At 33.9% G+C, this 14537-nt stretch overlaps 3 protein-coding genes across 3 annotated transcripts in view; 1 reads left to right on the top strand and 2 right to left on the bottom strand.

Annotated features, from left to right (window-relative positions):
- LOC117783175 (disks large 1 tumor suppressor protein) overlaps nucleotides 1-4071 on the bottom strand; it is a 38315-nt gene extending 34244 nt beyond the window's left edge. Inside the window, exons 1-3 of the mRNA XM_034620441.1 lie at nucleotides 3162-4071; nucleotides 2325-2456; nucleotides 242-366 (exon numbers count right to left, since the gene is read on the bottom strand). Coding sequence (XP_034476332.1) covers nucleotides 242-366; nucleotides 2325-2456; nucleotides 3162-3954 — 1050 coding nt within the window. The 5' untranslated portion in view covers nucleotides 3955-4071. The remainder of the gene's footprint in view (nucleotides 1-241; nucleotides 367-2324; nucleotides 2457-3161) is intronic.
- Nucleotides 4072-10892: 6821 nt separating this feature from the next.
- On the top strand, nucleotides 10893-12972 carry LOC117786581. The gene is made up of 3 exons (XM_034624915.1): nucleotides 10893-11052; nucleotides 11107-11629; nucleotides 12500-12972. Exons 1-3 carry the CDS (start codon nucleotides 10970-10972, stop codon nucleotides 12875-12877), a joined length of 984 nt encoding a protein of 327 aa, XP_034480806.1. The 5' UTR covers nucleotides 10893-10969; the 3' UTR covers nucleotides 12878-12972.
- A 56-nt stretch (nucleotides 12973-13028) lies between these two features.
- Nucleotides 13029-14197, bottom strand: LOC117786587 (mitochondrial import inner membrane translocase subunit Tim8). The gene is made up of 2 exons (XM_034624927.1): nucleotides 13996-14197; nucleotides 13029-13476 (listed from the first exon to the last, which is right to left on the bottom strand). The coding sequence occupies exons 1-2, from the start codon at nucleotides 14083-14085 to the stop codon at nucleotides 13300-13302; spliced, it is 267 nt and encodes an 88-aa protein (XP_034480818.1). The 5' UTR covers nucleotides 14086-14197; the 3' UTR covers nucleotides 13029-13299.
- Nucleotides 14198-14537: the final 340 nt, after the last annotated feature.

Below are 14537 nucleotides of genomic sequence, written 5' to 3'. Positions count from 1 at the left end.
CACGGATCCCAAATAATAACGAGTATCAATTGTAATTAAGAGCCGAAAAACCGACAATCAATCGATCAATTAATCAATCAATCAGAAAGTTTTTCATTAACAAATCAATCGATATATTGCTAAACTAACTGAAGTTATTCAGCTCTTTCACAGTTACTAAATACATTGGCTAACTCTATCTATTGATCAATTTATATATCTGATCAGTCTACATAGTCTCTGCTCATTATAATCCACTTACATCGGCTATCTTAGTGGCCTGTCCATCCTTCTCCCATTTGGTCGCAATTTGCAAAGTTTCGGCGGTCTTTTGTTGTATGCTTTTCGAGTCATCCAATAATGTTAATTCATAGAATTCTTGTATATCTGTAATATTTAGAAATATATAGGTTATATTAGAATTATTTTATTTTTTAAACAGTATATTACTTTTCCGTATTATTTATAATTATAAAAATTTTGTTAAAGGTTCGGTTCGGCGGTTCGAACCATAGAGCAAGACATCGGTTTGGCTCGCGAATTGGTTTGGGTTCGAACCTTGGTTCAATTTCATACAAAAATTATTTGTATTTCTATACACTTTTCTCTACTTTTGAATTAATTAATTTTTTTTTCAAAGAAATAAAATTTTGATGATTATTTAAATTTAATTGAAGATTTAAATATGACTTATTTCAATCTGAAGTCTCAAATAATTGCGTAATATTAGAAAACCATAAAATTTATGTACTTATTTTTTTTTCGAACCGAACCTTTTGTTTTCGAAAGCGGTTCGGTTTAGGTTCGGGTTCGCAAAGTAAATAATTTTAAGGGTTCGGTTTATGATCCGGTTCAGGTTTCTGAAGAACCCGAACCGAGTCGGTTCTACGAGCCTCGGTTCAGAACCGGTTTGCAGCCTTGATTTATACAAGTATTTTTAATTTGGATAGTTACTTTGCTTTTCAGTTTTTAGTGTTATTTAACTTTCAAATAGCACAGATCCTATTTATTTACAACTATAAATTAAATAAGAAATACATATAAATTTACATCTATGTATGTTCCAATATTTCTATTATAAACGACGAATTTCTTATAAAGTTGTACTCTAAAACCATAAAGTCTTTCAAATTGTACACATTATTGTTTAAAAAAAAAAAACAACAATAAATACAACTTTAATATTCTTCAGATATCCTAGTTTCGCATAATTTGAAGTTGTAAAACTAGTGATGAAAATCAATATTAAAATTATCTTGTTCATTTTTCTCAGTGTAGGCCGCTAGTATATCACAAAGCTAAAAAAAAATAATAATAAAAAAAACTATACCGAGTCCTCAGATGATGCGACACAAAAAAAATGCTGAGCTCAGCAAATTGTTTACTATATGCAACGGAAGGCAACACTAATAAATAGTTGCAAATCTGTGTACAAAACTGCACGATTCTTTGAAAAAACAAAAGGATGAATTGAGAATTGAGCTAAAAATACAACAAACCGACGACTTAATTGAATACAATTTGAACTGAAGGAAATTTTGTTGTCAACTAAAGGGAGGGAACAGGAGAGAGACAGTCTCTGAGTACAGTTAAGTTGTGTTTTCAGGTCAACAATGGGGTCAGAGGAGCGGGAAGGCGTGTGCACTAACCAATCAATATGCTGCGCTACAACAAAAGTCAAGTGGCCTAAATGTAAAATTGAATGTGCTCATTTAATTTCCTGTCGACGTCACAGCAGCTGCCAATATCTATGTAAATGGAGACCGAGTCAGACATGGATGACGCTGATATCAGAGCATATGTGCATATGTTCATACAACTGTACATATATCGAATGTACATAGTAGGTACTTATGTACTATGTGAACTGGAAACGTTTGTTTATGCAACGCCCGGCACTTGAAGTAACGACTTTACCAAGTATATCAAGTTATAAGTGCTACCATAAACGGGAGCATATAGTTATTTGGCTTGACTCAGCTGAAAGTCGATTCCACAGTACAGCTCATAATTCTAGACACCATATTCAGACTTGTATCATACTAAAAAAAAAGAATCTATTAAATATATTTTCTTTAATGAAGACAGTTTAATCTTAGGTTATTTTAGAAATTTATTTCCTAACATCAAATTAAAATCAAATCAATCAAATTTCTCAATTTTCATCAATTATTTCATTAGTTTATCCAGAACAACTAACAACCAAAATATGTTTTTATTGATAGAGCTTTCTAGTTTTAAGAATAGTATTAATATTATAACTATTTTTTTAACTTTAGAGTAGTCTCAAATTTGTTATTCTTACATAAAGAAAAATCATTTTCTTTAATTTTGTTTACACTTACCTAGCAAGGCCTGAAATAAGCGAGACTTGAAAATGCGGATGACACGTTCGATTGCAATACGCAGGGCACGATCCTGTGGCTCCGACAGCCGTGCATGATAGTCTTCAAGCAGTTCAAGAGCTCGATGAGCTTCTGCAATGGAGAAATCAATAATTTAATAATCATATATTTCGGCGAATTTGTTTTCTGAACTAGTTTATCAGAAAATAAAATGTACTGTACAATTTGATGATTGACTTAATCGATCTGATTTTTTTTTAGTTTCAATGAAAGTTAAGAACTGCTCAAAATTTCATAGAATTAGCTCAAGTCAAAGTCAATGTTAAATAAATCTCCAGGTATGTTGTAAATTAATATTTCTGTATGTTCAAGGGAAAGAAACAAAATTGAAGATAGTTTCAAGTTTTACGAAAATCAATCTTTTGTATTTCTCAAACTTTAATAAGAGTTGAGAGCTGTGCCAAATCCTTTTTTTTATTTGCTTAACCCAAAGACTAGTTTGAATAGGCCTCTGTTGTTAAAGGAAGCCTTAATAAAGCCCGAAAATATTTCAACATTAATGGGATTTTTTTATAGCATAAGGAAAGAAAAAAACGATTCTTAAGAAAAAATTTTTCCTATACATTATAACTCATAACTTTCTTCTTTTTTATCTACAATATATTTCTCTGTTTCTCTAATTAAAGAAATTAAATATTAAATATCCTTTTTTTTATCTCACACGTTTTCTCTCCACCTGTTACTTTCTTCCCTTCTTTCTTTACCCGTTAAGGGGTTATAAAACCACATTTTCTAGGCATTTACCTAGACGATACACCTGCATAATATATGGCTCACTTTGTGTATCAACGAATTGTTCATCCATTGTCAATTCTTCGCCAGTTTCTCTCTGTTTCTCCAGCTGCCCTCCCTCTAGGAGGCTTGTTCTCTCCTGTGGCTCTTCTAGCTCGTTTCTCTGACTTTCAAAGGCCTCCAGGGAGCTGCAATAGCGACTCAACTCGATGCGCAGACTCTCCGAGCTGCTCGGCGCTGCACTTCCCAAATCATGTCCCAATTGGGATCCTTTGGGACGACGCAAATTAGAGGAGATTGCCTCAAACTCCTCACGGGAGATATCATCACTCTCGGACTTATCAAAGTACCCTGACTCGACATCGGGTGTACGCTGATCGGCCGATGAGGATAACATGTGTCCATATTCGAGCAGATCTTGTGCCGAATAGAAACATTCAACGGATTCGCGCACACTCTCGCTGTATTTGGCCAAAAGAGGCTGTTTTTGCTCGGTGGCAGTTGCAACTTCAATGGTGTCAATCTGCTGCTCATCAGACACAGTCATGACATCGACTTGAACATCGATTTCTTGCTCATGTTGCTGCTGTTGCTGCTGCTGCATTTGTAGGGCTTCCGTTTCTGTTTGCATTAACACCACCAGCAATTGTTCTTGGGTCTCATCGACTTGCAATATTGGCACATCGGAGGAGTTCTCATCATCATCGTCATTATCATTATCATCATCTGGCGATGAATCCTCATCGACATCATCGTGAAAGGTTTTTTCATCACTGCTAAGCAATTCCTCGTTCGGATCACTGCTCTTCTCCCTATCCGAATCCGTATCCGAGTCCATTCTATATATTTGTGTATAGGATATTTCCAACTTATATTTGTCCGAGCACTCTACGCTACTTGACAAGCGCGATAACAATGCCGTACTGCTTTACCCATCCAAACTATCCAGAAAGCAACCCACCACACCGACGGACAGTCTAGTGTCCAATAAATCAATAAAGATTGACTTAAAAAACAGAAAGCAAAATTAGCACCCATCCCCACCCCACCCTCTACTATTTTGGTCAATACCTGCTGGCCAGGTGCAAGCAAGCATAACTATTTATGCTTAACCTTTGTTTTTTTGTTTCGCTTTACAAAAATCTTTGGGGTCACCGCACAGATATCATTAAGCTTGCCCAATCTGGATGACATTGCCATAAAGTCGACAGACTTTTGGCCAACTATTATAGATATAGCCATATATTTAGATCTGTACATATATGTAATTTATTGCATGAATATCTTAGAAGTCTTTTTGTAGGCACGTCACATGGTTATGTTGACCTTCATTTAATGCCCATTTCAAAAAGTTTGGCAACGTTCACGTTTCTTTATTTCTTTCTTTTTATTTGTTTCTTCTATTTATTGTGCTTAATTTTTGCTGCAATGGACATGACTGTAGATTTCAGCAGCCATATAATGTGCCGACTTATAAAGGGACTTATACAGGGGCACATATGTACATATATCTTTCTACTATATATGCATTTCAACATACAAATTTATTTCTCCTTTTTAAGTGAAATAAAAAACATTTCCTATTTCATAATTTAAAAAAAAAAATTCCAGATTTAACTAAAAAAATATTATCTGAATGCATGAGCGAATCTTAGATGTACTTAATTAATTTATTTCTGTTGCAATACATACGTTTGAAAAAGTGAATTAACAATAGAAACAAGTCAAATAGGTACCCAATAAATAAAAATTGAAAGAATGGCCTCTATTAATATATTTACAGAGTATACAAATCTTACTAGTGCATGGAAATATAATTGTCGACAGCAATATAATAATAAATTATGTGAATCTTTAAGCAAATATCATTTTGGCTGGCATCAACTTGTTATTCAATTGTTTATATACATAATACTTAAATATTTATTTATTGCATTTGGTCAATAAAACGAAAAATGTTTTTTTCTTCACCTAAATAAACAAATGCGAGAATTATAAACGAAAAATTAAAAAAAAAAATTTAAAAGTGCTTACCTTGCTTTTTCACTGGCATTTTGTGGCTGTTGTATATGTATTTAATGTTGTTTGTTGTTGTTGGCTTTGTTGAAATTGTTGTTGTTGCTGAAGTTGCTGTTATTGTTGTTGTTGCAGCTTCAACTTATTGTTTGTGTTATTTGAATGTCGTTAAACTCTATTTATCACTATTTGTTTATAAGCTTAGCTATAATATTTGTTATACGAGTGTTATACGACCATAGTACAATATACAATACATATGTATATAGTACATATATACTTGGCTTTGTTGCTTTAACTAAATATTTATATTTTTAAATTTATTTTTATTATACAGCATTCAGCATTGTTTTTGGTTTTGTTGATTTTCTCGCGATATTTATTTTTATGATTTTTTGTCGTTTCTCTCTTTCTTTTTCGGCAGTTTTCATTTACATTTATGTTTTTTATATCACACAGTCAGAGTGTATGCATACGTGTTTGTGTGTGTGTAATACTGGTTTTGCATTTAATTGATTTATAATCATTATTATAATATACTTTTAGTCAACTTTAAAGTTGCTGCAAACGACACATCTGAAAAAAAACAAAAGTAACATAAAAAAAATTAAATTTTTTAACAAATCGAAATTTTTTTTCTCATAATGGAGTTTATTAATTGGTTTATGCACATTTTATTAGTTATGAAAACACACACCGACACACACACAAACACAAACACACGCAAACTTTGAGCTTTAGCTCTTCGTACATTTTCGAAAACGACAACAAAAATAAATAAAATACGAAAAAGAAAATACAAGAGATAAATGAAAACGTTGCGATGTCGAAATTTTTGTCGCCCAAAAATGTTGTTTGTGGCCAACGCTGCGGCTATTGTCTGATTTCAGCTGTCCACTGTCCACTGTCCGCTTTGCGCTGTCTGCCGTCTGATGTGACCGGGCTATATGTATGTATACTGTACAGTGGCGCTCTGCTTATTTGACCCACAACTTTTATAAAATGTGTTTTGCTGCTATTGCCTAATGCAAATAATAAAATATTGTAATTAAGCTTACACATTAATTAGCAAATCTACGTTTATGTTTTGTATTAATATATGCTCGCCATTGAAAGCTAATTTCATTTACAATTTGCAATTTAGAAGAAGTGGGTCAAATAAGCTGGGAGCCACTGTATGTATGTACGTGCGCTGCTTTTTGCGCTATTTCAGCAAATTCTCTTTCGCTTCTCACACAGACACAGACACATACACACACATACAATCTATATATACATAAATATGTGCATACAAATAGAATTATGTTGTAGGCAAATATTAAAATGAATTTTAGTTAATTGTCTTCTTTTTTTTAAATTTCCTTTCCGCGCACTTCTGTAATAGTTGAAACGAAGCTCAAAATAACTGAATTAAGGAACAACACAACTCGTACTCGTTCCCGCAGTCGTACTTTAACACCGTTATGCGTGGCACCCGCGCCCCCCACAATACAACAACTGACTGACGGACTAACTGAGCGTGCGAGCGAGCGAGCAACTGAGCCGCTACCTAATTGCCTGGCCGCCTTGTTCCTCGGGAGCGGAACAGTGTTGCCAAGCTAAATAAAAAACGATCTGACCAAAAACATGCATGAGCACTTAAAGAAAATCAACTGTATAATTACAAAAGAATTGAAGAAGAATTTAGAAATGCAATTACAAATTTCAGATCATTGAGGCAAGTTTTATTTAGCATTTATGATTTGAAAAATTTTTTAGTATCTACTAAAAGCTCACTCGCATAAAAATCAGTACATTTTGGTGAAAAAAAATCATTGAATTGACAACACTGTTGAAGAGAGAAATTCTCAATCTTTTATTCTCTCACATGCTCAGCCCCAACATTCATTTCTTATGTATGTATGTGTGCGAGTGTATATTTTATTCGAGCTTCTGCCCAGTAGTTATGTATCTATGTGTGTGTATGCGATCAAAACTGAGAATTTCATTTTAAATAAAAATGTATTCAAAATTGTGGCGTTATTGATCAAATTTTATTTAAAAACAAACTGATCTTTTGCAAAAAAAAAAAAAAAAAACTCAATAGACAAACATAAGCTGCAACACACGCCGAAAAGTAGGCTAAGAAAATGTTCATAGCAACAAACAGGACGCAATTACAAACAATAAACATTGTTTAACTATGGAGTGTAAATAGCTGTTTTTCAGCAGGATTCAATCAAAACTAACCCAACTAACCATAAAAATATTATTAACTAATTTGCATTTTTAATCAGAAGGTTTCCATAAGTGGCGAAAAGGTGCGATTTATTTATACAATTCAAACTATCGGATAATAAACGAGACCCCGAACATAGGAATACACATTACAACTTTAAAAATTAAAATAGCCAGTACTGCCGATCTATAATATACAGAGAATATCTACAAATCTCTAACAGACAACAAGCAAGCATTGCTTTAAAATGTCTAAAAATTGTTGAGAGATTTGACAAAATATAATATTTATTGAATTCAGCTAAATTAATTTTTAAATTGAATGAAAATGCATAAAATACATTTTTTGTAATTTTGTTAATTATACAAAATATTCCTTAACGTAAAATTGCTGTTGAAACTGGGAGTTAGCCGATTTATTTGACCTCGAAAATATATTCGAAAAAACTAAATCTGTGACATATAAGAAGCACCGACATTTTGAACAGTTGTTTTCAAAAGCAAATCTTTTCAAAAACTCTAGAGATTTCTGGAACACACCTGAGATCTTGTATTATCTTAATTAATTTCAAAATTGTTAAGCAAAATAAAAAAAAATTTTAATTTTTATATTATTATTTAAACTCTTAAAATTGTAACGGTACGGTTCCAGTTTGTAAGTCAAAGTAAATTTGGTTAAATCCGATTTAACTGGCTTTATAAGCTTGGCATATGAGAAGGAGAGCGAATGAGTAAAAGCTGGTGAGCGAGCGAATGCGCAAATGCGCATTTCTGTGTTCGAGTATGAGTATGTGTGTGTGTGTGTGTTGAGAGTGTGTGTGTGGGGGGGGAGGGGTAAAGTGGCAACGCCGGCAAGTTCAATCACCTCTTGCTGCTTGGCATTACAAGCCGATTACTGCCTTCTTATCCTGTCGTTTGTGTAAAAAGGCAATTGATTGCCTTCTTCGGTTCTTTTAATAAGTAATATCTATTTCGCTGCGAGGCATCAATTAATATAATTTCACGTGCCATATGATTGATATGCACAATGAAATGCTCTTAAATGTCAGCTTATACGTAAGACTTGTATTAAATCCAACGACTTGTTACACACACACATACCTAATTTACACTTGTACTTAAATCATATACGCAAATAAAATCAAATACATACACGATGTGTGTATTTAATTTACATGTCTCTACACACACATGCATAAGTAGGTTACACGTGCAGACCAAACACACACACACACATGTATTTATATACATACATTCATTTGATTCAAGCCAGAGCTCATTAAAGTATGCTATAAAAAAAAAAATACCTAGAGCTTTGACCATAATGTTGTGTTAGTATTCGTGTGATTGTATCTAAGTACATTTTCGATTTTCATTTCGATTTTTTATAAGTTGCCGAGCGACACCGATAAATTTATGCGATGACCTTGACGCGCATCGCTGGGTTGTGATTTGTTGGTATGTATGTATGCATGTGTTTTATGTATAGGTACGTAGAAACTGATGTATTCAAGCCCCATGTGATGTTCATTAATTAATTAGTCATTCGTCATGATGTACATATGATACACATTATATAAAAATAGATGTACAAAGAGATAGAACGTAAGCAATTATACGTGAGGGCAACATTGATTTATTCCCTTTTTTTCTTTTAGAATTAATGTTATTTTTAGATAAGCTGAGCAAATATCTTTAACGATTGTATGTACATATGTACAAACATACTTATATGTGCTTGAGAAACGCAACACGAAAAAATTTAAATAAAAACATAAATTATTATATATTATCTAATCATTTAACAATTTTGCCGCCAAAGCGGTAGCAACACCCTCCTTGACCTAACAGCACCAGAAATACATACAGTTAGTTAAATGATTGTTTTAACAAAATACGAAATGCACATTTATTTTTCATGGTTTTAAAACAATTACTTGACTGTGTATGTATGTATGTATGCAAGTATGTATGGATATGTACATATGTACATACATATGTAGATATGTATCACTAATGTTTATGTTATGCCTGCAGATTTGAGTTGCTTAGGTCAAAGCTCCTAAATGTATGCTCATGTTTTTGCTTCTTTTATGTAAATATTTTTATATTATTTCATTAGACATTTGCATGATGAAATATCAATTGATGTAGGTTTATGTTGAATATTTGTATTCAAAGTTTTCACTCACGAACAAAAAGTTGGATTAAAAAAAAAGGTTTGACGTTTTCGCGCACCGTTATGAGCTCACTAAAGCTCGGGCAGCTGATGCTGCGGTGGTCACGTTACACACACACACACACACACATACACAGAGACAGCGAGAGAGAGATGGAGAAACACACACACACGCATAGATACATGCATACACATGCACATATGTACGTTCGCTATGTATTTGATTATTCGCTATTCTGGGCACTCATCACTATTCATTTTTAAACAACATCCCCTTGCATAAAAATTCATATGTATGTACATAATACATATATGTTATGTACTATATAAAAAAATTGATGAAAAAATAGAAAACACACACACGCGAGATGGTCGTCGTTTTTTTTTTTTGTTCTCTTCCTGTTTGTACATATGCACACACTGACAAACACACATATGTACACACTATTTTCCGTATTCAATTGTCAATGGTAATTGCATGTGTGTGTGTGTGTGTGTAACATCAAAATATTGCAACTATCATTGTTAAATATCACAAATTAAAATTAACATACACGCTCACACGTCAAAGGACATGCGTTTGGCACTGGCCTCAGGCATTTTATGTTTAATATAAATAAATTACTGTTTGCGTTTAGCATGAAGCACGTTGAATATATTACGATTTTCTGCTCTCTCTCTTATAAGCTCGCTAGTTACTTTGGCTGCTGGCTCTGACTGCTTTGCCTTGCTTGCCTGCCTGACTGTCTGTCTCTTTGTCTGTCTGTCTGCCACACATAATCAGCGCATGCGCCTTGCATTCACACTGCGACTCAGCGTCTCATAACTATGAAGACACGGCTAATGCAATGTACATACATGCATACATAGGTGCATGCTACCGCAAATGTACTCAATTAATTGCTGTATATGTGCATGATACAAATACATACAATACATAAGTGAGTATAAAGTATTTGTATTATTCATTGCTTGAGGTAAACCCTTTCGATAACACGGCCGATGCCGGCGCTAATGTGCACTACTTATCGATACCTATATAAACGATGCAAACACCAATTTTAGCTCCTCGGGCCGTCTGAGCTAACGATAGGGCTGCAAAAACACCTATTGTTATATCGAAGAAATTTAGAAAACAAACATAATTTAAAAATTTAAGGCTGTTAATGGTATTTAAAGTAAAATAAAAAATAAAAAACTATTATAAGAAATCCACATATAATGAAATGGTATTATATTTACACGGGCAAAAACAATTACATGTTTTTCAACATCTCACCATACACTGATCGATGGTCGAGAAAACATTGATCTATCGCACAATTGTAAAAGTATCGAATTTATCGTTGTTTTTGCAGCCCTTGCACACACATAAAACAGCTGTTCGTGCTGTTTAAGTAAACGTGACCACGAGTTCAAAATTGTTTAGAAATTTATTATAATGGCAAGGAAACGTAAAATACCCGTGAGAAAGCATCATGGAGTACGCGATCCACTGCAACAAATCGAACAGAGGGAGAAGAAGTATGTAAATTACAGTTGTTATTTTATAAATTAATATCATTTTAACATTTTTAGACTGGCCAATGTGACGAACAATCCGCCCACGCAGCAGGATGATCAACACGGCTCTTACAATTTTAAACAGTTTAAGAAAATAGCCGATGCCGCCAAGGAGGGAAAGAAACTGAAAATGGGCTGTGTGGGTAAAGAGGATATACCAAAAGCCACGGGCAAAAAGAAGGCACAGCCAGTTGTAGGCAACAGACATGCAAACATTAAACAGTTAGCCGATGAAACGGATGAAGATTATCTACGTCGTGTCAATCGCATAACTAGCGCATCTCTAAGGGAAGCCCAATACGAGGCCAAATATGGTGTAAATGTCATACGCAATCCGACAACAGGCGAAATAACCCTTCAAAAGCGACCCAAAAATGAGATTGACGAACTTCTCAAGCAAAAGCAAAAGGAACGACGACAGACCAAGAATGGACGCAAGAAATCAAATGCGACTGTGAAGAATACCATGGATGCCAAGACGAGCAAGGAGCTCATTAAACGAGCATTCAAGGAGGCTGATGTGGAAGATGACCAAGAGGTAAGACATTACCTCTATACGATTCCCTATAAGAATATTCAGTATCAAAATGGGACACACAAAACTTGCTATTAAGTTATTAGAATCAGGAATTCAAAGTGGGAAGAAAGAAAGCTTATAGAGCTCAAATCAACAAATCGATTTTGGTTAGGATGTATAAGACCATATCATATACTCACTGTAAAATTGGTTAAGGTATCTGGAAGAACTAGCAAGTTTTTTATACTAAAGGTTGATTTTCGACATATCGTTTCTATGGCAGTTGTATGATACAATAATCTGATTTTAACAAAATTTGGTCAGGACATATTAGACATTGATAAATACAAAATTTCCGAATTTGGTGAAGATATCTCAAAACATAACATAGTTTTGCATATTTTTAGTTGATTGTGAACGTTTGTTTCTATGTTAGCTATATGACATAGTGATCCGATCCAACCGATTTCGACATATGTACTGCCTGCAGCAACAAGACGGCGCATTACCAAGTTTCATCAAGATAGCTTCAAAACTGAGGGACCAGTTTACATAATGAATAGACGTACAGGAGTATTATCGGCTGTCAAGGGTATACAAAATAGGATATAAAAAATAAGGAGAAAAAAATGGCAAAAAAAAATCGGTAGATTTTAATAATAAAAAAATACATATAAGTCGTGTCAGAGAATTCAAAGCTATTTTTTTTCAAATATTAATAAGGTATTTCCTATTTGAATAAAACTGTAGCTTTCTATATTTTAAACCTGATTTTTGTTTTTATAAATTGTATTGTTAGTTTTTGTATCTTTGTAATTCTTACAAAGATGTTCGTAATTCGCATGAGATATCGTTGATTAATATGTGTATCCAAACAAATTTTAATTACAGGTTGCTGGGCCTACAGAGTACAAACGAGATGTGTTCAAATTTGGGGAGATTGTTCATGCCCCGCCCACTCTTAAGACGCTGCCACGCAAGGCGAGCAAAAATGAGACTGTTCCTCGGCCCGGCCGTAAAGCAAATCTACTGCTCAAATCCATAATGGACCCAGCCACAACATCAGAGACAACTTCGTCAACATCGCCCGCAAATTCCAAAAAGAAATCTGCCCTTAAGAAGAAGAGTACGCCAACGAAGTTGCAGTTGAAGGGAAAGAGAAAAGATTTGCCTGCCGCAACACGCAATATGCTGGAGGGGGAGAGGAGCAAGATGATTGATTTATATCGGCAGCTGAAAAAAGAACAGAACCAGAATCAGACGACATAGACATACATAGCATAGTTAACATTGTTGTAATGTTTATTTATCTTTTATCAAACATTCAACCTTGCAAGAAAAAACAATAACAATATAGTACAATATGTATTTGTAGTTCTCATTTTGATGTCTTCTTGTTTTGACTGTTGTTCATGTTCTATTTTTTTGTTTTTATTATTTTTTTGGTTTCAGAATTTCGAAGTTTTGTCGCTAGCAACACGCACGGGTGAACGACAGAGGACAAATTTAGCAAAAAACTTCTTACATGGTAATTTTAGAAATTAGTTATTGTTTTTTGTTGTTGTTTAAATGGAACACGATGTTCTATTGTATCCTAATATAGCTAATACAAGGTCCAGCATTGTTTTGTTGTCTCGACAATCTCCAGGCAACTGTGTGCTCCACTATTTTGACTAATTAGGTACTTAGGTCTACATGCCACCGGAGCTCTGCTTTTGAAGCATCTGAGCGAAACGTTGTGTTATCAGCAGAGATGTATCGATAAAACGATCCACACAATTGCTCAGACACGTCTCTGTAGCATGGTCTAGTTTCGTGCTGGGCTTTCCAATGCATTTCTCCCAGCAAATCTCGTTGAACTCGTGTATCTACAAAAAGTATAAAGGGATATATAAATTGCATTATTATAATATAATTGCGTCTTTGTTAGGAATTATATAGGAAATCATAATTTCTGTTCGATAACATATTTAAAATTGTTTCTTGAATAACTTCCGAATTCGATCGTTACACAAATTTTCAGGACTTTTAGGAACTGGCATACTTATCATGTGTTCTAGACCTTCAAAGCTATAACTCTGAAATTGCTTGTGGAATTGGTTCTCAAAGCAAAATAATAATTAACCTGATTGGCGTATGGTATTCAGGAACCTACATAACAAATTTTGAGTTTCTAGCTTTGATATTTGAGATTGACGCCGTCATACGGACGGACGAACAAACGGACACGGCTTTTTGATACGGACCAAGAAATACATATGTATATGTACATATTCTGGGTCGGATATGCCTCCTTATGCCTGTTACATGCATTCCCACAAAACAAGCATACCCAATTGGCACATTTTCATTTAATAAGTGTGTTTTCTTTATTATTCTTTACATACCTGTGCATTGACCTGCGCCTTTTGTTTTTCAATCATAAGAAACTCCTGCAGTTCCTTATCATTTCCGGTTGGACTCTCAAAATCGGACATGTCTGTAATGTATGGTTAAACTTTTTTGTTAAGTTTTCAGTGAAATTATGTGCACAAAAAAAATTTCTGTTTCTCTCGCCCGATACTTGGAATTTTTGCTTTTGAGGTTATATAAAAATTGATAGCAATAGAGTTGCCAGAATATTGACAGAAAAAACTGAGACTTCAAAGGTTTATACGACAGCTTTAAACGGTTAAATGAAATCGAGTTGAGTTACATGATTTAGCGAAGCTTTCATTTTGAACACGTCGTTATTTTGTCAAGTCGCTGCTAATTTGTATATAACCACTAAGCTAATTGCGATATGCCTTATATTGAATAAGAACACAATTATGTGGTAGATAAAAACACTTATTCAGAGTGAAGGTAGATATAAAAAATTAAATTCTAAAAACGGAAAAGGCTTAATGTCTCGTGGATTAAGTGTTATTGTTGTATTTAGAAATCTTTT

This window comes from Drosophila innubila, chromosome X (genome assembly GCF_004354385.1).
Source record: "Drosophila innubila isolate TH190305 chromosome X, UK_Dinn_1.0, whole genome shotgun sequence".
Lineage (NCBI taxonomy): Eukaryota > Metazoa > Arthropoda > Insecta > Diptera > Drosophilidae > Drosophila > Drosophila innubila.
Note: the sequence above shows the minus strand (reverse complement) of the source record. Positions and strands in the feature narration are given on the sequence as shown.

Bases quoted from the DNA above. Each gene is read 5' to 3' on its own strand.
- LOC117786587 (XM_034624927.1), bottom strand. From the start codon at position 14,085: ATGTCCGATTTTGAGAGTCCAACCGGAAATGATAAGGAACTGCAGGAG. The intron at 13,477-13,995 runs GTATGTAAAGAA...TACTTTTTGTAG, and splicing joins AGGCGCAGGTCAATGCACAG to ATACACGAGTTCAACGAGAT.
- LOC117786581 (XM_034624915.1), top strand. From the start codon at position 10,970: ATGGCAAGGAAACGTAAAATACCCGTGAGAAAGCATCATGGAGTACGC. The intron at 11,053-11,106 runs GTATGTAAATTA...TAACATTTTTAG, and splicing joins ATCGAACAGAGGGAGAAGAA to ACTGGCCAATGTGACGAACA. The intron at 11,630-12,499 runs GTAAGACATTAC...TTTTAATTACAG, and splicing joins ATGTGGAAGATGACCAAGAG to GTTGCTGGGCCTACAGAGTA.